This window comes from Zonotrichia leucophrys, chromosome 1A (genome assembly GCF_028769735.1).
Source record: "Zonotrichia leucophrys gambelii isolate GWCS_2022_RI chromosome 1A, RI_Zleu_2.0, whole genome shotgun sequence".
Lineage (NCBI taxonomy): Eukaryota > Metazoa > Chordata > Aves > Passeriformes > Passerellidae > Zonotrichia > Zonotrichia leucophrys.
Window position 1 is genome coordinate 17,593,666 of NC_088170.1, and position 24,465 is coordinate 17,618,130.

Here is a 24,465-nt window from a genome sequence, read left to right on the forward strand (position 1 = left end):
TCTTCTCCAAAGACAGTCCAACCTGCCCAAGGATAGAGACTAGAGCAGGAGTGCCCCATCGGGCATCTGCAGGAGGAGGGATGGTTGCCAGGAGAATTCCTGCCAAGAGAATTCCCGCATGCCTTCCCAACTCGCATGCATTATCAGCTACAGCCCCACTATATCCCTTATCTCACAGTGATGAAATCTGGAAATGCTGCAGCCCAGAGGGCATTTAAACTGTAACAGAGCCACTCACACCTGGAGATTCTAAGGAAGCAAAAGAGCCTCCTTTTGCTCCCTGTCCCTTCTCTCCTTCCCTCATTCTAGGCTCAGTATCACACCATGTAGTAAGCAGAGGAAAGCACAGGCTGTTCCCTCCCTCAGGAGTCACACCACGGTGTGCTGTGAGCTGAAGGAGGTGAAGCTGCCCTTGGGGCTGCGGTGACACTGGGAGAAGCTGGCAGCTCTGGTCCTTCTGCTTTTGGTCCCGCTCCTGCGTTTCTGCTTGTCATGTGCAATAAAGCTTTCGATCAGCTTCAGCTTTTCATGCTCTTCCTTCAGGAAGAAGTCAACAAGCACAGTCTTCTCCTTTTTGATCTGTTCACTGATGTCCTTGGGGATGTCAGGGATCATCCAGTCAACCAGAACACTGAGGAACATCACCAGGTTCTGCAAGAATAGCAGCAGATGTGAAGCAAGCATGAAAAATCAAAAATATTCACACTGGAGCAAAACCAAACCTTTGTTATAGCTATGAGACAGATGTCAAACACATTTTGCTGGTGGTGTGTGGTATTAAGCAGTTGATCAAGGAGCAGCTCAGGTTTGTGCACAGCTACCCCTCAGTGTAGAGGCTGAACTAAACACGTGCTTCAGTTAGGTTTGAAATAGGAAAGGACATGGAATCATCAAATAATCTATGGCCTTAGTAGCTAAAGCAACATTATTCTTTACAGGCATCCAAAGGTGCTCAGTTCTCATCATGCAATTCCTTGGTACTGAGTTCAGAATCCATTAATATAAGGACATCCTCCAATACCATCAAAAACCCTGAAACACAAGGCAAAGATACGCAAGTGTGTTTCCACTATGGCCTGAGCACACAGCAGACAACTTCCACGGCCATTCTGTCCTCGAATCCTTCTGTCTGCTGACAAGCAGGATTGTTTTTTACACTGCAACACTGGGCAAGCCAAAATCCCAAACCTCAGGTGTCAAGGTGATTACAGGTGCTGCTTATAACATCAAGCAGGAAGCAGACTGAGCAAAAAGTTTTGCTTGCTTGTGAAATCTTTAGGTAAGAAATGCTTTGAGGGTTTGTATTGTCATAGTGCTTTGAGAGGTGAGTTGTGTAATGCCTGGAAATGTGTGGGAGCAGTTGGCTGACAGGGCTGCTAGCACGAACTCTCCATCCCCATCCAAGACAATGGAGCCAATTAAGCAGGGAATGTTCTCTGGCAGAGCAGGCAGAGGGTTTGAAGCCCAGCAGAACCAGTTGCTTTCAAGTGCTTTGCAGCCAGTGGTGGAAAATTACTGAAGGTACGGTAAAAAAGCAGAAGAGGGCAATACAAACCAGGCAAGATTCATAGAAACTTGGGAACGCTTGGCAGGTGGGGAAAAAAAAAAGACAGATTTGAAAAAGAGGGATGGGCCCAATTTGGTTTTGGAAGGATCCCAGATCATTGAAGAGGGCAGAAGGAAGCCATTGGAAAGGCAAGCCATGATGGCAAATCCCTTGCTAATGAAATCCTCACACTGGGGACAATTTACTCTGCTCCATTCAAGAGAGTAGAAAAACCTTTCGATGATTTATTACTTCTGTTTATTTTTTGTTTTGGGTAAAGAACAACCGTTAACAAGCTTACACAGCATTTACGTGCTTTCTACAAGTGGTGCCTCTGAGAGTATGAAAGTTGACAAAGTCCACTTAAACATTCAAAAGCCTGGGGTAGTTTGGGGATCACTGCTAACACCAAGGGCTAAGGAGGCTGTGGATCTCGCTTTCCACGTCTATTAGACATGGGCTGGTTTGGAACATGCATTTGGATCCATCTATGATGATATTTCTGTGTCTGAAAGTGAAGCAACTCAGCAGACTTACCTGAAATAGAATCACAAAAGCCAAACGAGCAGACAAGACTGCCCAGTACTGCTTAGAAAACTCGTACTGGTGTGGGGACCAAGGTGGTTCTCTGTAGTCTTTGAACCTGGAGATGAAAACAGCTCAGTTATCACAGTTGCAGCAATTTCCTCCAGCACCAATTTCTGTGATTAGTGCATTTTCCGATCACAAAACTCAAAGAATCAAATCCTCCAGATGTTCTTACTTCAACCCCTATTATGAAATACAACTTTAGAATTAGAGCTGGACTACCTCCACTAAATTTAACACACTCAGTCTGGTTTTCACAGTTGTAACAAAGTCAGAACATTCTTTTAACTTTTGAAATGTCCAGATTTTAGGGAATTTACAGAAGTCCCCTTTATTTTATAATGTAAATTGACATCAATGTAGACATAATAAAATGCTGAAATGAAAGCAGAGAGATAGTCCAAGGCATTTTCAGACTGAAGGAGAGAAACCTGCATTCATTTCACCTGCAACTTGATTAATTTAGGGAATAATTCAGCCCACATAAAATGTGACTCATGCTTTGGTGATTCCTGTCTTTGCATTAACGAAAGGGGGAGCCATGGGGAAGGCACTTCCTAAATTAATTGTCTGGCCTTGGACAGGATAAAACAGAGCCTTAGTGGTTTGGTGTAAAGACTGTTGCTTTTAGTATTATCATCAATCATTTGGAAGTAAACAACAGGCTAATAAAAATCACAGATGCTCCTAAATTGGAAAGTTTTGCAAATAGCAGGAAACACAGAAAGCAGTGGAGACAGGGAACACAATGAAAATAATATGGGGAAACGGAAAATAATTTAAAATAAAACACTTGAAGGATTTTGAAGGGATAGTGTTTGAAAGTGGAGATAGCCTGAAGCTTGCAGAGGCTAGCAAGTTAGCACAAGTTTGAAATATGGCAGCAGGACAGTGCATGACTTGTAGGTGTATCAACAAATGTCACAATAGTGCTGGGGCAGGGAATTAGCCTTCCTCTGAACAGCCCAGGTAAATCCACACCTGGATTACTGCATTCAGCCATTCAGCTGTTCCGATTCCGGGGGATGGGGGGGAAGGAAAAAAAAAAGAAAAAAAAAGGAAAGCAAAGAAAAAGACAGCGACAAGTTAAACGTAGTTCAGGAGAACAGTACAAGGGCTGAGGAGATTGACTCATCGGGAAGATTAAAGAGCAGCACATGTATTGCTCCACTTTGGTAAGTAACAGCCACACTTGGACATGATAACCTTGCGCAAATTGTGCCCTTAGGACTGAAAGGGATTATTTAGTGCTGTTTCCAGTGTTTGACTAGGAGTAATGGGATGAAATTAAGGGAAAATCTGTTTTGAATACCACAAAACCCATCCTGACAGTAAGATTCATTAGACTGTGCAAAAGCCTCCATTGGGGAATAATGGAGAGGGTTCATATATAAAATCTGTCAGCTTCAGTTTGCAGGTGCGCTTGCCAAAATTACCTTCAGGTTCTACCCATATGGTTTTGCATGTTAAACTACACATTTGCAGTCCATGCATTCCCTACATCCTGCTGTTCCCCACCCCCAAGAAACTGAGTCTGGAATGCTGGATGTCATTCTGTGCTGCAGTTTCTGGAGACAAAGGACATGAGGTACAGCCCATGGGAAGGAGAATACCACTTTAAATTGGGGGCTGTGTTAATTTAGGGAAGAACTCCCTGGTCTGTGTTAGCCCCTGGATGGTTTTGCTCAGCAGTGCATGCACAAGTCCTGTCTTAGGATTCCTGTGCTGTTCCTGCATTGCCAGATCCACCCCCCGGTACTTTTCTGTACATTGTGGACTCCCACATGTTGCTAGATCTGTATGAGTGCTGCATCAAGGGCCAAAGTCAGTTCCCTTGAACTTAATCTGCTTGAACATCAAAGCTAAGGAAAGCCACTGAGTTTCTTGTGGACTTTGCTGACCACTATAAATCAATCCCAGTCTTGAAATGGAGCCCAGGTTCACCTGGAAGGGTCACCAACTGTGATAGGTTTTCCATTTAATGCATTCTGAGCTTCACAAACTATGTAAGTATTGCAGGACATCAGACCCCTTGGAAATTTCACCTGGCTCAGCTGGGAATCACACTGCTTGTGATGCCTGAACCTACACTCAACAGAACACTAGCAAATGATTTATCGTGAAGGAAAATGTTGCCAGAGCTATAGATGAGGTAGCTGGGCCTCCTCCCCACCTCCTTTTTTAATTATTCTCTGGCACATGGGACTCCAAAGGGCCTTTTCTAACCCCTAGATTGTACAGGTAGTTTATTTTTTACAAAGACCATCTTTTTAGCTTAAGAAGCATTTGGACAATATCCTCCGATTTTTGTGTGATTTTTGGGGTCCTCTGTACAGGGTCAGGATTTGATGATCTTTGTGGGTCCCTTCCAACTCAGGATATTCTATGATTCTCTGATTCCCTCACCTCTTCAATACTTCACTCTTAAAATATTTGATTCAGCAGATACGGTAGGAAGAGCAACCAAGCAGTGCTGCAAAGACAACTGTGTTTCCAAAATAGCAAGCAACTGTAATTCCACAGAAAAAGGACAAGAATATGAAGTGGTCAATGTGGTTGAAGAATAGAGCACAGAAAAGTTATCAGGAAGAATAGAAAAATGTGCACTGAAAGTGGAGAATTGTGGGAGAGGGGAAGCTGGGTGGAAGGAATTGAAGATAGAGCTAAGACAATGTTAATGTATTTCAGAAGTTTATTGTGTGGGGGAAAAATGACTGGGAAAAAAAAATCTAACTATGTATATAGGTGGAATTTCAAATCAGTCCAAATAAGCTAATCTGTTTAATTTCCTTCTTCAGCTGGCCTTTAGAAGAAATTGGTGAAAACATCCATAATCACAGAATCTGCAGTGCAGGAGTAAAAAAATATTAGTCTGGGAAAAAAGGTAGCATCCACCACTGATCATTAGGAACAGATGAGATGAATCCCATGACATTAAGAAAATAAATTTAAAGACACTTTAAAAAGTTGCTGAATGTTGGAGCAGACCCATGTTAAAGGAAAAGTCCCTTAAATGACTGCTGCTTCCTTTTTTCAGTGTGACCAGTATGTTTGTATGTACTCCATCATCATACAAGGCTACAAGGATTAAAAGGGAAAAACCAACAAAAATAACCCATATCTTAGCAAGATTTGCTACTATTTTGCCTTCAGCTATACATATTTTTCCCTGAAAGAGAAAAAGTAAAATTACAACTAATACTGTGCATGAGAACAGCTTTACAGCAACCTTTTTTTGGAAACGGTGCCAAAGACTTCACAGCACTAAAAAAAATGCTGCTCTAAATATTTGAAGAATGTATTCTGTATGTTCAGTGGCAGAGTTGTTTCTGGCTTGTTATGGTTATTTTTAAGATACCTAATCTCTGGCAATGCCCATAAGGAGAAAAATGCAGCCTCATTACAACCACATTTATTTCCAGAGGTCACAGAAATCTAAGAATAAGAGAGGTCAGCTTGTTCCCAATGCATTTGCCAGAAACAGAAATACAGATTTTATTTCCAGCTTGAGGGGCAGTGTTTGGTTGCCTGTCTCTTGGGACGCAAGTTAGAGATACCATACTTTATCACAGTGATAGCTCTGTCCAAAGCTGAGATTTTGGTAAGATTCAAATGAGGCAGATGATAATGAGAAACAGTGTTTGTGGAGGCTGACATATTTTCCGGAATGTCTCCTGATAAGAGAAATGTTCCCATAGTTCTGTCTTACTCATACTAACACTAATATTTTTCCTCTTCTCAGTCTCTCAGATGGTGTCATCAGGCAGGGACCACTTTTGAACACAGTGTAGATGATTCCCTTCTCCCTGTATTTGGGCTCTGTTGAGTATTTGGCTGTGTATGACCATACTAATGTGCAGAGCGCTTTTCACCCTGTTGTTAATGTACATATTTCCAAACACACCAGCACTTACACATCTATAAACAGAGGCCAGTGGCTGGAACAAGGTAAAAGCAGCATACTGAAAGTAGCAAAATCACAGTGAAGTGGATCAAGATGCTTGTTGAAAGAAAACACATGCGAATTTAGGGATGAAAAATTAAAAAGTGCTAGAATGGAAAAGCATTTCACAGACTTACAGATCTGAAAGCCTGGAGATGCTGTATACTCTAACAGGGAACACTTTGCTAACAAGTTCCAGCTGCAAAAATGAGGAATTGCAGAGCTCACTAGCCTGTAAGTTGCTTAAAAATTAGGAGTGCATTCATCTGTCCTCTGCTGCAGTCAAGGTGAGAAGGTAGGTTCCCCACAAAGGCAATGCCAACAGCACTGCCAGAGTGACAGGGACAGATTTCTTTCCCTGTTTACCCTGCCTCCAGTGAAGAAACTGTGATGTGTCATTTTGTGGGTTATAGTTGGGCAAGATATATATCCCACTTAAAATCAGTGTGAAATATATTGCACATCAAAGCAAGGGATGAAAAACCACTCTACATTAAGGCTATCCTTAAATAAATGGAAGAGGAACTTTTATAATTATTTTGTGCCATTGCAGAGACCAAGCACAGGGTGATTTCAAGGGACTCAAGAAGGAAGGGGAGACAGGCTGTTGGGCTGTAATGCCTTAAGCCAGCTCTTTGAATTTCTGTATATTATTACAAAAATACCAAGTTACTTTGAAAGCTGGAGCCACATTAGTGATTTCTCATACAAACTGGAACTACTCTATAGGTATCTAGTATTTGGGACATATTTTAAATGAAGTTGAGCCTGTTTTCCCCAATCAGAAAAGATGTATCTGAAATAGAAGACAGGTACATGGTGACTGGTGCAGGTTCTAAAGGTAAGTATAATATATTGAAAACTCCTATCTCAGCAAGTAAGGACTGAATTTAATAAAGACAGAGAAAGCCTGTCATAAAATAAATAAAATCATAAAATAAAATCTGGTTCTAATTACTGGGTGTCCATTTAAAAAAATCATTCTTTTTAATGTATAAAGCTGTATCTGTCAGTAAAGAAAGTGTTAGTTTGCTTTTTTCTGTGGATCAAGTCTGTCTAAATTGTATATTTTGCCTTTTAATGCCCTGAGAAAAAACCTTTTAAAGACCTTGTAACACAGTGAAAATTCTCTAAAAGCAGCATTTCCAGAACCGCATTTTCAAAGGGACATGAATATTGCTGAATATGTGGCCATATAAGTGAATTTTATCAATTCCCACTTTGAAAAATGACATAAGAGCCAAGGAAATTCCCTCAACTATGCAAACTGCCCTTACAAGTACTTTACCTGCAGAATAAAACCTCCTGTGCAAACAAGGAGTTTTCTGGCTGTGTCCCAGCCTTGAGCTGGCTGACATTGAAGTATGAGAGGGTGTGATTGATGAAGCCATGCATGGTTCCATTCTGGCTGTATGCATATTGATACATAAGGCGTGGGATGAAATCAGAGGTGACAGCAATGACAAAAGCCTGAGAGATGGAAAAACAAACAAAGAAATAAAAACAAACAAGCAAACAACAGCATCATGAATCTGTGTCTTCAGGCTAAGTAATTCATGGGAAAATTTTCATGTTCAGGTAAATTTAGAGTGATGGTGAAGGGAGTTACATGGTCAGAACTGGTACAGAATGAAGGGAGAGTTATATTGTGAGAATTGGTACTGAATATTTGCACAGTAATCTGCTCTATCTGTCCAAGGGAAGGCTCAGCTAAGGAAGAGGCAAAAGCAATTAATGGACTGTACATTGCTCCAATTCTTTTCATCTCTGGAGCCATTAGGAGGTTTATCACTAGTTTAAAAAAAACCTACAACAAGACCTAATAGCCAATTTGGGCTATATTTTGGTGTAGTTACACCAAACCTGTTGAGTGTAAATGTCCATTTACCCCTCAGCATGAGGATTCACACATCTCACACAGGTGGATCTCATGCGCGTATTAAACCTTGTGAGACTGGTATCCCATAAATCTGGTGCAACTGTGAGGGCAATCAGTCACAGAAATCTCTACATCATATCAATAAGAATCCCTTTGATTTCTGCTCTGGTCTCTCTCCTGTTGGAGCAGGTCCAGAGGAGGCCATTAATATGGCCAGAGGGCTGAAGCCCCTGTGCTATGGAGACAGGCCAAAAGAATTTGGATTGTTCAGCCTGGAAAAGAAGAGAATTTAGGAGGAGACTTAGGAGCATCTTCCAATGCCTGAAGAGACTCCAAGAAACACTTTGACAGTGGTCTGGAGTGACAGAACAAGGGGTAATGGCTTCACACTGACAGAGAGCAGGTTTAGACTGGATATCATGAAGAAATTCTTCCCAGTGAGGGTGCTGAGGCCCTGACACAGATTACCCAGAGCAGCTGTGGCTGCCCGATCCCTGGAAGTGTCCAAGGCCAGGTTGGATGGGGCTCTGAGCAACCTGGGATAGAGGAAGGTATCCCTGCACATGGCACGGGACTTGGAATGAGTTGATCTTTAATGTCCCATCCAACCCCAACCATTCTACAATCCTATGATGATTTAAAACTATATTTTGCTACATAATAATTTCCTGTTTCAATGTTATCCAGATGTAGAAACAGAATTGGGAATTCAGTATTTCTCTTTCAAACAGGTATGCACATATTTACATTTCTTTCAAGAAAAGGTATCTAATCATACTTTACTGGAATCCCCAGGAAATAAACATTTCCAGAGTTTGATCAACACAGGAAATAATCAAGGATCATAAATGTGCAAAGTGTATTCAGAGAAAAACAAGAGGTGGCAGAGTTTTTCTCCTCCAGCACAGCTCAGTGCTGGGCAGCTGAAGTCCGTGCCTGACAGTGAGATTATGGGGATGTGCAGGGTTCCACCTTAATTCCTGGAAACTGGAGAGCAATGAGTGAACAATGTGAACTCCATCCAAATGAAACAACACTACCCTCTGGATGCATTAGAGTGCTGTGCTGTTGTGCTGGGAGCTATTTTATTAAAGAAATTGCATAACACCTCTCGACAAATTCTCCCTTCAGTAGTGAAAATCACCTCCCTTTCTAAAGAGCTTTGATATCTTTAATATCTCTTGTATTATTCCATGCCCCTAAAGGTATTTTCCAACTTAAATGATTCTATAGGATTATGATCCCTAGGCTAAAAACCCACTAGAAACTATTAGGATTAAAGTCCTAGGGCATGAGATTTTTTATCTTAAAGCATATAGAGGAAAATTTTATTTAGGGAATACATATAGCACAATAAACATAATATATCTGTATTCTTTTGTATTGGAGCAATTGAGAAAATTTGATGCCACTTTTAAATTATGTTGAAGGGGCAATAAAATATGAACAATTATAAAGAATAAATTATAAAGAATTTTAAATTACATTGAAGGAACAGTAGAAGCTCCCAAGATCATGGTTAGAAACTGGTGTAACCAAACACTTACATTAATAATGACTGAAAGCTTTCCAATACCACTCAAGATGTTATACCAAATACCTGTAAGTGAAAGAAAAAACTTATTAATGGGTTCATTATAAATTTTCTTCTTTGTTTAATTGTATTTTTGGTGTTATCTTCACTCCAATGCTCTTTCATTACTCACCTATATCTTTTTCTCTCACTGTGTCTGGCCTCCTCAGCTCAGTAACGAATTTTTTTGCATCAAGACGAACCTCGATGATGTTGTTCAGAAGGGCAAAGACAGGGGCCAGAGGGAAGGAGGCAACAAAGAGTGTGACAAAACCAAACTGAATAACTGGAGGAAAAAGAAAGACAATGTTTTTTGATAGCTTCTGAAGAGAGCAGCAAATTGTTCATGAGCTTTGTGCATAACCAACTCCATAAAATTCACTTCCCAGTTTGGTCCCAGTAATAAATATCCCAGAGTAGGGGTATGAAGACACAGAAGTTTGTCACTGTGCTTTTTGAATGTTTCCAATAAAGCTTCAAGCTGCTAGCACAAGCACAAACCAAAGGAAACAACAGATTTAATAAAGGACAAAGAGTTCAGAGTCTATTTCTCTGCATTTATACATAATGAACTGATTAGTCCATGCTGTTTCTTTCCTGTCCTTTCGCCTGTAAGGAAAATGATACACAATCAACCAAAAGGAGAAAAGCTACAAGGTGCCACTATTTCTCCTCAGCTTCTTTTGAAAAAGTTGGTAGAAGCCTGTGAAAAGCAAGAACAGAAAAGTCTCTGTGGATGCAGAAGCCAGTGGTGTTATGCAGCACTTTCATCCCTCCTTCTGCAACTGATATCCTCCAAGTTCAGAAATACTCCTCTTTAAAGCAAAACAAAGGTGAATTTTATATAAATATATATTAAAATATATATATTAAAATAATAAATCTGGCTGTGATCTACATCTCCCAGTTAAAAAAAAATATTAGCATAGAAGAAGTATTGGTGTGTTTCAATGCTCTATTTACTGTGGCTTCTTTTTTGGCAAATCCTTGTATAAGTTCTCTCTCCACTAAGGGAGGAATTGCATTTTTCTAAGAAAATAGCACAATATTCTGTGCACATAGCACAATATTATACTTAAAAATATTTTCCTTCAGCATTGTTGTCACAACCTACAACTAACTCTTGAAACAGTTTCCCCCAGGGCCTTCTCTCACATACACCTTTTTTTTTGTGTACAAGTCCTCAGATATTTCCCCTTTCTAATTTCAGGAACAATATATTTGCACATGAAAGTAAAGTCTCTGTATATCAATTATATGGCCATTAGAGTTTCATTCTTACTGTTTTGTTCTGAATTTAAGTGTATACATTAAGATGGAGCTATTTCAAAGCATAGAAACATCCTACCCTTGAAATCACACTTTCCTGACAATTTTATGTTCAGAGTCAGGAAAAGAAATTAACAAGGAAATAAAACCAGATGTTAAAGTAATGTCCCCAAAAACTGTGAAATGCTTAGAAAAATGCATAGCCCCAAAATATGCCTTATTTGGTTCTAAGTGAATTTAGCAGGAATACAGCTGGGAGGATTCTGTAAAAAAAAAAAAAAAAAAGAAGAAAAAAAAAAAGAAGAAGTGTGTGTAATGCTTTAAGAATAAACCACACATGCATTTGCTTTGATGTTGTTTGTAGCCCCTTCATTCATTGTCTGGCAAAATGCAGTTTAATTTTTTTTCAAGTTCATGAAAAAATGTTCAAGGTATGCAAAGGACTTTTGGATAATTGTCTAAATGTGTCTTCATAGAAAACTCTGCGCCAGAAGTGTTCATGTAGCCATCTTGAAATCTCTTCAACCTTCTCAATTCCTTCTTATGCAAGTGCAAATTATGCAAAAAGCAGGCAGGAAAAGCAATTCCAAAGCCAAACCCACAATTTGGATGGGGGTGTGCAACAAACTAGCAAACAATTATTAAATGGAGGAGTCTTTGAACAGCCTAAGCAATTCACAGGTATTTGTAGAGTGTGATCAATGTTTCTGGAAACCTGAATAAATTAAAAAGAGAAGAATCTCTGTCCATTCCAGAGAATTTCTCTGTCCTAGAAATATTTACAATACTTTTAGGACACTCACACTCTTCCATCAAGGACAGCTGACACGAAGGTGTTCTCTTTTATCCCTGAAAAACTCGATAGTAACCCTTAAATACCCTTTTTATGTTCACATTTCTGACACAAGGTCTCCATACAAAGGTTTTTACGTGTCCACTTACAGGGAAAATGGCTAAAGAGACTTGTGCCAGGAGCTGGACTTCTGGCCATCCATCCTGTTTCATTATTTTCCTACCCCCTGGTAGGGCAGCCTGGAGACATGAGAGATGAACATTGCCCAGGCTCATGGCACAAGCTGGAAAATAAAACAGTTGAAGGCTGGGTATAGTGGAAAGTCAGAGACATGGGAAACATCTTCTCCCAGGGCATCCAAGCAGGACCCTGGATGTGCTGTCACTTGTAAGATCCGTGTTTCTCGGGCTGTTGTTTGAGTCCACTCTGGCTAGCTATGTACCCTGGCCCACACAGTCTTACATGGACAAAAGCAAAAGAACAGAAACGCTCTTCTCACGTCAGAACAAGTGTCCTGTTTATTAGCTGGGGAAGGGACGCCTCAGACTCTGGCAACCCCCCAGGCAGAAAAGAGGGGGTTCCCTTCTTGCAGGGGACTTTTATACCCAAGGGAATGGGGGCGGGGGAAGAGGACTGTAGCCAGTGCGATACCATTGAGGAGGGGCGAGGGGAGGGGTAACCACCAGGGGATATAGGGCAGAGGGGTGAATGAGTGAGAGACCATGTGATGGGAGAAGGGAAATAACAATCCACGTGACATAACATACTCAGTGCAAATTTCAAATCACCCAGTGCAAAACAACTACTAAATAAACTCTTTAGTGCCATACAACAGTCACTGAGACAGAGCCTTCATCCTTCTGATGAGGGAAAAAGCCCAAAGCACATGCTGGTGGTGCCTTTACTGAGTTGAGCAGGAAAGAGACCAAGGGCTCAGAGCCAGCCCTTGCGTTTCACAACACCTGATGCCACATGTGCAGCACTTCATCCAGCCCTGGGCCCAAGACAAAAATTCTGAAGGACAAACAGCATCCAAAGAATTGTCTCACGTCACTTCTCAGAAGTCCACTCTTCACAGAAGCTGTGCAGGGTCTGAGCAGAACCCCAGCCCAACAGCAACACACCCTGTTCCTCTAAGTCTGGGCTCTAAGTTATGACTAAGAGCACAAATCAAAGCTTTTAAATTATGGATCTGGAAGGTGGTGGCCACTGATCTTGTGTAAGGGACACAGAATCATTCCCCAGCACAAAACCTTTTATGGTGTGGATCACTACTTCTACAAGATTTGCATGCTCAGTAGTGTGAGTAACCCAAGTATCTTTTACCTCAAAGCCTCACCTAAGACAGGGTATTTATTTACAATTTTGTTGCTTCTTTTTCCTCTCTTCTTCATCAAAAATATCTGTCATAGGATCACATGTTACTGGAAATAAACAGTGGAAAAATCACTTCTGTGCTAGGCAGCTTTCCAAATCCTAGAAAGAAAATTTTCAATATATAGCCAGGCCTGGTTAAAAAACTAAGGAAAAGGGGTAGTTTATAACTCTTCTGTAATAAATATATGCAACAAGCCTACACAGAACCACCAATGGTATTTTCAAAACCATCATTATAGAGATTATACAAAAATGCAGGTTTCTCTTCAGCAATTATTTTTCTTTTTCTGCCTCACACATTGCCTTTTTGATGGCTTTTCCTGCTTTAGGGGAAATTCTTCCAAACCTCTCAGATTAATCCTTACAGTAGTCAGTAGCTACAGACATTGAATCCAATAATTTTCTCCTTGTGCCATTGTTTTTAAACAGAAGTTGGATGATGAAACCTTTTATTATTACTTCTTCTTGAGGAAAAATGTTTTTAATCAATTGCTACATGAATCTTTGACTACTAGAGGGATTATGCTAGAGAAGGGAAGACCAAATGAAACAGGAATATGAAAATCACTGCTGATTTCAGTTTCTTCTCAAGGAAACACAAGTGGTATAAATTTCAGACATTCATGTAATTATTTTGCTCTTGGAGCCAATTTAATAAAATTTCTTTCATTAGCAATATTTATTGCTACTCTAAATATCGATTTCTTGCCAACTTCTATTATTGCAGGCCAGTAGCACGCATTGCAAACTTGCTGCCATGTGGAAGAGGAAATTGCTGTACATTCTACTGACTTTGGGAATGCACATGATATGGTATGTTGTCTTGGGTCAAAAGTCTTTGCACAGTTTTGAAAGCAGGAAATGCTAAGGACAAATCTGACACATATTGAAAGCGATAATTTATGTTTCAGGATTACTTGAGCAAAATTTTCTGATCACTCAAGCATTTTAAGTGTCTCCACTAAGAAATGCAGGAATACATCAGTTAATAATATCAAAACAGTCATAGCAATGTCATTGGTGCAAGTCAAACATTTGTGTAGATGTGCTATTGCAGTCAACCTGCACAACAAAAAAGCTCAGCAGAGTCTGCTGGTGAAATCAGATTCAAAGACTTTTACCCTAAAAAATTAATCTTATCCATAGAATCACTTGGGCTGGAAGGGACATTTAAATGTCATCTAGTCCAAACCCGTGCAATGAGCAGGGACTTTCAACTAGATCCTGCTGCTCAGAGCTTCATCCAACCTGACCTGGAATATTTCCAGGGATGGGCCATGTGCCACCTCTCTAGGCAACCTATGCCAGTGTTTTACCATCCTCATTGTAAAATAAATTCCTTCTTACAGCTAATCTAATTTGTTGGCATGGATTTGAGTGACTGATATTTTGGAGAAACCAGTTTCAGAAAACAAAGACAGAGTAACTTTTCCCAAATGGGAAAACAGAGGAGGTTAAAAAATAACCAGTAAATCTTGCTATTTCTATGAACCTAACATGATTTAAATGAGGGCAGGGGTAGGAGAATGAGAAGGTGGAAGTCTCTCTAGGGCTTCAGGATTGTTAGAATAAGAAATAAGAACAAAAAAGAAAGCACATTGGAAATGGACATCCCAAAATTTAAGTGGGGTAGTTATCATCAAAAACTCCTTTACCAGTGGCACATCATGTTGCAAAACACATCCTGAGACTGCTCCAAGCAGTGTCCCTCTGATAAGTGCTGCCTTAATGGGATTAATTTGTTTCATAATGAAGTGCAAAGAGAATGTGTGATTTGCCATGTGGGCAGTGGGCCAGACTCCAGGTTTTGACAGAAATCAGTAAAAGAGATTGGATATATGGATAAAAACGGCAAGGACTGCCTGTGATTAGGGTACAGCCTAGTGAATGATAGACTTGAAGGCAAGAGTCTTAGCTAAGGATGTCACCCATCCTTAAAAGTGGGAGCAGGACAAACCTGAATGTAGTTACTACTCACACTTGGATACGTAATCTGCCTGCTTCTGTATGAAACCCCATCACCATCTGCATGGGGAAACCCCAAAAGCAGAAAGCCCCATCTGCAATTCCTCCTTCAGCTGCTTCATTCTAGATTGCCACTGATGCCTGAGGGAGGTTGCCTGAATAAATCAGTGTGAAAACTAAGAAAGAAGTTCTGAAACAGCAGCCAGATTTCTCTCTTTTCCTTAATATCATACCTCTTCTTGCATTGGAGTAATACTGCCTTTTTAAGCAATTCAGGAGAAAAAAAAAAAAAATTCCTCTGGCCTTCTGCATTGCTTCCCTTCCCACTGTCCCCAGCTCAGAGTTAGAGAAATAGATAAATAATCTGCTGAGTGGCCTCTTGCAGCATGATGCCCTTGACATTAATCCCAGTTGACAGGTTCAGTGCTGAGCTGCACCAAGTGCTTCCTGCCAGCATGGGTGGTCTGAGCAGTGGATCTGACAGCTGAGAGCAGGGACATGGACCCAGGGCAGCAACTGGGGCTGGGGAGGTGCAGCTTGGCTTTCATCTGCTGCACATTTGTCTGCAAATCCCACAGCCAGGGCACAGTTTGGCATACTTTGAGGCTTCTCCGCTTGGGAAGCTCATCCTCCTGTTGTAAACAAATATTCAGACCAATAATTAATCTCTTCATTTTCCCTAAATCACCCCTGAGTGGCTGCAGGCTGAGGAGCTCACTGCAGTTTATGAACCTGGAACAAGGGACTGATCTAAATGACAGGCTTAGTGTCTAGTGATTTATATCAGTAGTTTATACCTTGATAGTACAAGTCAGAGCCATGGAATGGAATCATAGAATATCCCAAGTTGGAAGGGAGCCATCAAAGTCTAACATCTGGCCCTGCACAGGACAGCCCCATATATTCCTGAGAGGGATTCCACCATATTCCTGAGAGCATTGTCCAAGCTCTGGCAGGCTGGGGCGGGGATCACAGCATTGGAGCATCACTCTTCACATAGCAGAATCAAGGCCGCTGACAGCAAACCCAAAAGCAATGCTGACAAACATCACACCAGTATATATTTGTTACTGGTAACTAAAGTCCTTAGACTTTAGTCCTCCTTGTCCTTAGACCTAGCTAACCAAGAAGTTTGGGTTGTTAAAAACAGGTATTTCTGGGTTATTCCTGAGCCCAAAAATACATAAAAGAAAATTTACAGGAAAAAATGTCTATTTTGTTTTTTACCATTGTTCAACTTCAAAAATTGTTAAGAGGCTTGCTTAAAGTTTACAGGAAGAAAAATCATCTCGGGCTGAAGTAACTAATTGAAAAAAAATTGTCCTAAAGGATAATTTTTCAACAAAGTATCATTAAGTGCAGAAGAGGATAAGATAACAGAAGTGACAACACAGACAAGATCCTAAGGTGAGTTGGAACAATTGAGAGGGAGATAATGGGAGGTGAGGGATTCTTGATGGCACTAGAGAGGACAAGGCTGGGATCCTAAATATATTAATAAGACATCCTCAAATCTGTCATCATGCAAAATACCTTGTATACACTTAGGCATTATAGAATTACATAAATTCACCATTCCGTAAATTTTAATGTATTCATTTTTAATTCAATTATAAATTATATCTACAAACAAATATTATTTCTGTATAGAGAGATAAACCATATATGGTATTTAATTTTTTTGCCATCAAATTTGTTCCTCTTTAGATATTTTGAGAATAGTGACTTGTGTTAAAACAGGAGTTGCCACATTCAATATTTAACCAGATGTCTGGTTTTAGACACCATGTCCATTGTGGTTCTCCCTGAATTCTTGTGTGGCCTAAAGCTTGAGTTTGCTTGATTATTTCTTTCCTTTCTACTCACCTACCCACAGCATTCCTGCTTTCTCCTTCCCTGCCTCTGCAGGGTCTACTCATGGGGCAGGTACAGGCCTGTGCTCCCCAGTAGAAGAAAAACATGGACACACGGCAGTGAATCCACTGGAGAGCCATTAAGATAAACCTTAAGATGAACAAGGAGAAGCTGAGAACACTGGAATTGCTGTACCACAGGAAAAAAAGGCTCAGGGGATATTACCCATGTGGCCAGTTGGAGAGCATAGAGCTAAAACCTTCTCAAGGGCACCCAGTGAAAGGACAAGAGGCACAGGGCACCAATGGAAATGTAAGGAGGGCAACTTAAACATTAAAAAATCCTCAGTAAGGGTGATCAAATACAGGAAAAGTTGTTAAGTCTCCATCCCTGGAAATACTCAAAACCCAAGTGGACAAGTCTCTGAGCAACATCCTCTAGCTGACCCTGCTTTGAGCAGGAGGTTGGACCAGCTGATCTCCAGAGATCCCTCCTAACCATAGCTGCTGATTCTGTGACTAAATGGTTTCTGTGCACTTTGCTCAGCTGGGAACACTGGAATCTGGCAGCAGAAGTACTAACAGATGTTGTAGTGTGTTGCTGAGTTTCTTGTATAATTTATGTATTGTTCCCCCCTATTCTGTGTAAAATGGTTATGCCCACCTCAGTTTTCCCGCCATAGCCCAGCTGGCAGTTATGTTACTATGGTTACCCCTGCCCTTAGTCTGTGTCTGTTACCCAAGTTATATAATTTCTCCTCCCCCTTATCCCCTTTTAAGTAAACTTTTCCTCCTCCCTGGGCCCAGTCAATCATCCCCCCCACTCCTCCCAGTTTTCCAGACCCTTCGTCTCACTGGGGGTTGTGGTTGGCTGTGGTCCCGGGGCCCCTCCTTTACTTTGTATTTATTGGTTTCCCTATAATGTCAGTTTTGTTAAGTTCATCCCCTCACCCTTCCCGATTGGTTCCCTGTAAATCCCACCCATATACACCTCCTTCCTTTATAATCTTGTTTCACCCTTCATTCGGGGCCACTTTCCCGGTTGGTTCCTCTGTGTTGGTTCCCTTGTGACATCAATAAACCGATGTTAACCCCCGGAGAAGTGTCCAGCTCCTTGCCTCGTCATACCAGCGGTGAGAGCCAGTCCGCAGCCAGCACAGCCAGAGGCCCTCAGACGCCGAGGGGTGCTGGCTAGGAATTGCAGCGAGGCGTTTGGCCCTTGCCTCCAGCTAGCCGGACACTGACCTTCTGGCCACTTACGCCTCCCCACAAATCATTATTTCTCTGTTGGCACTGTTGTAGTCTCATAGTCCTGCTGGCTCGCATGGAATTTCTGCAAACTACAAGTGCTTGGGTACTTTTCTCCCTCTCCCATGACCACTTCTGGCATTCAGTCCTATGTAAAGCCATGGTTATTGTAGAAAAGGAAAAAAAATCTGAAAACTTACTCATTTCCATGTATTCTGGAGTCAGCCCAGTGAAAGGCTCCAAGATGTAGTCGAGATCCCATTGCTGAGGGTCTTTGGATTGGTTGGTGTCCATTTCCTTTACCTCAGTTCTTTCATCCTTCAGCTTCCTAAAGAGCTTCTTGAGCTTCCTGAGGAACAAGAGTTCAGATTGAACTAAGTCTGGTTTTTTTTTTCCCCTAAAAGATTTGGCCCAAGTCTTGGCACAGCAACACATAATTAATCCTGTGTTACTTGGGTGCATCACAGGGGGAGTTTACACCACCCTGGGAAAGTTCAGATGTTGTTTATTGACAGATACAAGCTAGTGGAGTTGAATCCAGTACTCCATAATTATTTTTCTCTCTAGAACCATATTCCAAGGGGGTCTTCCTGAAGATCCTGGAACCTAGATAACATTAGTAATTAGTACTCTCAAGAACAATGTAGTGAGTACTTCTCTTCTAACAAAATGCAAAATGTAGTGATTTCATTCCACATTTTTACTACAGGCACATTTTCATCTCAATATAAGAATTAGGAACTTCTAGTACAATAGAATTTTATTGTCAAAAAATTTGCAGATGCTGATGGGTTGCACAGAAAAGCTGCAGCTGCCCCATCCCTGGAAGGGTTCAATGCCAGGTTGGATGGAGCTCTGAGCAAGCTGAGATAGGGGAAGGTGTCCCTGCCCATGGCAGGGAGCTGGAAATGGATGAGCTTCAAGGTCCTTTCCAACCAAGGCCATTCTGTGATTATGGGATGTTTCCAAAAAAGAGGGTGCAAGAATGTACTGACAGTAGAAAAAGCAATATCAAACATTGTCCTACTGAAATGGGACAAATTTAATGACATTGACAAATACATTAGAGTAAAATGAATGATTTCTAAATGAAGAGTAAAGTTTTCCCAGTGTTCCCCCATCCTTTGTGATATTTTAAATACACATGCATCAGCAACTTCAAGCTATTTTATACACTGAGAAATTTCCATGGAAAACCACAATAGTAGAGTGAGGTATTTCTTCACAATCAAGGCAGCAAAATACAGTCAAATTAGCATGAAATAGCCAGATTTATACTTATTGCATATCTTTCTTTTGCAGATGATATTTATCTTCCACAGAAATATACGGCACTATTTTACAGTTCTTCACGTATGTGCCATGAGTGAAAATCCAGACTAATTCCAATGAGGTTTTGCTAGTAGTGTAAGTACGGCTCTCCCACAAAATCTTCTCCCACAGCTTGTGATAAACTCTTTGAACTGTAGGTGTGTGGCCTGGGTACAAGAATATTTGGGAGAAGGGGTTTTCCTTTGGACCTCCAGAGAAGCAGAACCACTTTCCTGGACCCTGGCTTCAGTAGCAGGACAAGGTTGAGGAACAAAAGTTGGCAAACACAATAAAGACTTTGCTGTGTGGGTTTATTGCTTCATTCCTAAATTTGCACTGAGCCATGGGATCACTGTGTTCCCACAGTGACTGAGGAATTTCTGCACCTACCAGTGTTTACAAGACCCATTTCATTCCATCACCAGTATGGAGGAATTTGGGATTGGAAGACACTCTTTAAACAGGTCTAGATTGCATCAAGTCCTTTCAGATCCTGGATCATAAAGTTTCAGAAATCAACAGGACAAGTCCTGATTTTGTTTGTGGTAGAAGGAAGATGTAGCTCCCAAGTCTGATGGTAACATCATCACTGCTTTGGCATTACTGGTAACCAGGACACTTAGATTGCACAGTTTTAATGAAAGGGTGGGGGTACATTTAAAATGCTTCACGAGACAGAATTAGATCCTTTCAAAGACTTTTACCTCCTACATCATGCAAACTCAGCCATTTCAAGACACAAGATTCCCTTTCTTCCCCTCTGCCTTTATGGCAGCCAAGGGAACTTGTCGGTGACAGAGGTGATGTAGCATTCAAAGGGTAGGAGGCTGGGGCAGGATTTAAAATAATCAAAGAATTCTTAAGATGTTTTTCCAACATATCTCAATTAATTTCCTAATGTGAGGGACTCTCAGAGGATGGTGAACAATAGATCCCAGACAATGCTAATTTCTGTTCCATTGAAATGATACAAGCTGTAAATGTCTCTCACACTTCTGTGGGCAGATGAGAGTGAAGATGATCTTATTGTCACAGCACAGCAGCAGCTGAGATAAAATTTGAGTGTGTTTAGATGTGAAATCTGTGCACGTGTGATCTAATCCTTTATCTACAGCACCACAGAATTGAGTTCTGGAGATTAATACATACAGACACCTCCCAGGAGAATCTAGTAAATAAAACAATTGTTGTTGGTTTTAATGTTTATTTGGGAATACACCAAATCCAGGGCTCAGTTGCTCAGAATAATTTTTAATTTTTCATCTGGTTATCTCTAAGCCAGGCATGATGAACAGCAACTTTAACCATTTGAAGTTCAGCTTTGAAGAGTGTCTGCATGCTTCTTTTTATGGTTTTTTGTGTTGTCTTTTTTTTTTTTTAAAGATCAACTGACTGAAAGCAAGCCAAACCAATTACTTCAAATTTTCCACAAAAAACAAAAAGTACCTTTGTATCATATCCAAGCATGTGAAGTTTGAAACCAAGCAAAAATGTGTCAGAAAGTTAAAGGAACAGAGAAGAGGGATTTGCAGGATGTTATTCTCCAGCTACACAGCAATGGGCAGCAATAGGGCAATGAAAATGAGTTTTGCAGAACCCTTTATCTGTATTTATGATTGTGATGCTAAAACTGCGCATGCTTTTTAAATGCCTTTGTTTGAAGCCGTTTCTTAATTACCCAGATCAACGTTTTTAAAGAAAATTGACAGAAAAAGAGTTCTTTTAGCTTCTGATTTTTTTTCCTACAGGGCAGCTCCCCAGAGTCAGGAAGTGGTAAGTTGGCCCATTCAGGATGAGTGTCCCAGAAGCTTTGTGCTGAAGAGGCTCATGCAGCAATGTTTCATGATTCCACACAGATCTGAGCAAAGAGGGAAAACTGTAGAGCTGTAGAATAGCCATTATTTCTGGTTGTTTTGTCAGGGAATGTCAAAAAGCAAGGTGCACCCTTAAGGAAACTGAACAGCATGTGAGAAGAATCAATGCAGGGTGAGAAAGAAAAAAAATTACCAGGTTTTTATCAGGCTGTGTCTAGAGCAGTTAAAAATGACACTGCAGCTTCTCAGAGGGGATTGGCACCAAATTATTGTATTAGGTAAGAGGTGGGAACATGGTTGAATTATGCTGATTGTAATTCCCAGTATAACAATAAGCACTGCATTATGCATGTTAACAAGCATCTGAAGTGAGCATAAAATCACTACCTGTCAATAACACTCAGGATTTTGAGAAAAAAATATGATGAAAAGAGAGAAATCAAGCTCCAAGTGATCCTGGCTGGGCTGTAAGCACATGATGATTAGATGAAGGCTCTTTTTCAAAAATCAGAGAGATGATTCAACAGTTTCTCTATTGATACAGTAAGAAGGAGCAGCTGGATTTGGGGTATCTAGGAGAAAGAATGATGATGACTGGGAAAAAACAAAAAATTTGTGGAGTGAGTGAGAGTGGAATAGATAGAGGCTGAAGAGGTGAGGCATCTGGAGGGCAGGCCGAAGAGAACAGATGCAGGAAAATTACTTTGTTGGCACAAGTGTTTGTGTCTTCAGTGGCTGTACAATTGGGATTGTTCAGCCTGGAATAAAGAAGGCTCCAAAGAGACTTAACTGAGTCTTCCAATGCCTGAAGGAAACCTGTGGGAAAGATGGAAATAGACTATTGAAAGTGATGGAGTTCAGGAAAAGGGGGAATGGCTTCACACTGACAGAGAGAAGGTTTACATGGGATATTGGGAAGAAATTCCTTTCTGTGAGGGTGGAGAGGCCCTGGGACAGTTTGTCCAGAGAAGCTGTGGCTGTCTCATTCCTGGAACTGTCAAAGGCCAGGTTGGATGGGGCTCTGAGCAACTCGGGATCGTGGGAGGTGTCCCTGCCCATGGCAGGGGATTGGAACTGGGAGGTGTTTAAGGTTCCATTCCAGACCAAACCTTTCTATAATTCCATGATTCTATGAATACTTGCTAGAACAGAGATGAATGTGGAGGTTTTGCATGAAAAGACAGAAAGCCCCTAGAATCCAGCTTCCAGGAACAAAGGATTATTTATAACAGGTGGGGTTTTAAGGCTCCCCTTCCAGCTGATGCTTTTTGATCTGTATATAAAAAGGTGCAGAGAGAAAGCTAAACAGAAAAGATTTCTAGGTTGAGTAGCTGGAGCACTTGTATCTGGACAAAAGGAAGAGCAGTGACCCAGACTCTTGTGTCCTTGCCTGTAATTTTCTTTCCTGCTTTTGGGAAGGAACACTGAAGATCCAGGCTTTCCTTCAGTCATATTCCTACAGTCAGTTCACATAAACACCTTCTCACATTCACAAGCACAAGAAGGAAGCAGGGGAAGAGCAAAAGTATCTAAATTTCTTGTTCTCACACAAATTTTTGGTACAGCCATGCTTCCTTCACACACTCAGATATCCTGGATTCTACAAGTTTCAGTTATGTTTAGGGTTTATTGGTTTCTCAGTCAGAGGAAAACTACAATAAAAAACAGGAAAAGAAAAAAAAAGGAAAAAAAATCCCCACCCAAACCTTTAATTAAGAATAATTTAGTAAAGGTGAAAAACTACATAAGAAATAGTAACTATGAAGGGTTGTGTTTAAATGGATTTTATTAACTCTTGGTATTGTCATCCAGCATATTTAAGTATATTTTGCAGGAAGTGATGGAAATTGATGCTGAATAGAAGGGCCACAACCATGGCCTCACTAAATTCAATAGTTTTGCTGTTCACTTCAATAGGGCCAGGATTTCACCCTAAGGGTTTAACACCAAGGTCAAAACCAGAGAGTAATAAAATAACCACATGGATGGGTTTTTTTCAGTAAGTTCAGAAAAAAACTGAATAAAAAGGGTCTTAAAAGAACTCTCAGTTAAGGCTTTCAAGCCCTGCAGCCTTTTAGGGTCAATTCCTATGGCAACAGTAAAAGAATGATGGTATGTGACACATCTGAGTGAACTTTGGTATATTTACATCTGTTAAACTTGTGAATTCCAGCCCCACAGAACACACATTTCAGTTCAAGAGGGCTTAGTTTTCTATAATTCAAATCTTGTTGCATTTACCTAGCTGGTTTGCTATAGCTGGATGCAGAAATTAAAAAAAGAAATCATGCAAAGTTCAGGAGATCAGCAATTATCTATCATAGCTGCGGCAGCAGTTTCTACAGAAACACTGAAGGAAAAGCAAGGATGTGTACTCAAAAAATGCAGGGCTGCCATGTGAATTTTCCCTCCTCACCCAGTACTGACCATGGATTAAGCAGAATGAAGATATGGAAAGATGCTTCCCAGTTCTTTCTGTTTTGGGGTTCTAGCAACATAAAGGATGACTGCTGCTTGCATCATCTACTTAGCAGTAGTTTTTGAGGAGAAAGAGGCAAAAATGGAATTTGTGATTTCTGCAAATCACCTAAAACGCCTTGGGTTTTTTTGTGAATCCAATTAAAAGATTTCCTGAAAAAAAAACTTCTTTGAAATCCTAAGACTTCAGTGAGGAAGAAAATGTTTTTTGATGAGAGTCATCACATAACTCAGCAGAGAGGTGCTTCCATGTTACAGATGTGCAGGGGACAGCGCCAGATTCTGAGGACCAAATCACTATTTATTGTATTCCCTTCTGTCTCTCCACATGGAGAAGGTTGGTGGCAGCACCTGGACTGCCCACAGTGAAAATACAGGGAGCCAATGGAAGAATCTGTGTTACTCACCCCGACTCTCACTCCCTCCAAAGAGGCACAAGGCAAGGGGGAATGAAAAACACAGCTGCTGGTACCCTTGAGGAACCAGCCCAAACTAGTACAGTGGTCCATTCAGGAACAGGAGGCTAACTCTGATTTAATTATGTGCTCAGTTATTCTTCTGGTGCAAATAGGTCTGGGGAGAAGGGCCAAACCCTACAGACACATACACAATTTTCTTGGGAATGCAGACAAGCAAAGAAAAGCAGATATGTTTATTCCAATATGACAAGATAGCCCTGTGACTGAAATGAGGTATTTATCTAGGAAGGAGAGGATGAAAGGATGATTGTTTTTAAACAGTTTTAAAAATTGAGGCCACCACCGTTTGTTAAATGAAGGTTGGGGGAGTGGTTCTGAGGGAGAAAAATTAGATGAAATTATCACATTC

At 40.8% G+C, this 24,465-nt stretch overlaps 1 protein-coding gene across 1 annotated transcript in view; it reads right to left on the bottom strand.

Annotated features, from left to right (window-relative positions):
- Positions 1-276: 276 nt before the first annotated feature.
- ANO2 (anoctamin 2) overlaps positions 277-24,465 on the bottom strand; it is a 148,291-nt gene continuing 124,102 nt past the window's right edge. Inside the window, exons 20-25 of the mRNA XM_064730944.1 lie at positions 18,235-18,383; positions 9,663-9,815; positions 9,504-9,556; positions 7,366-7,547; positions 2,084-2,189; positions 277-651 (exon numbers count right to left, since the gene is read on the bottom strand). Of these exons, the coding sequence (XP_064587014.1) occupies positions 370-651; positions 2,084-2,189; positions 7,366-7,547; positions 9,504-9,556; positions 9,663-9,815; positions 18,235-18,383 (925 nt within the window). The 3' untranslated portion in view covers positions 277-369. The remainder of the gene's footprint in view (positions 652-2,083; positions 2,190-7,365; positions 7,548-9,503; positions 9,557-9,662; positions 9,816-18,234; positions 18,384-24,465) is intronic.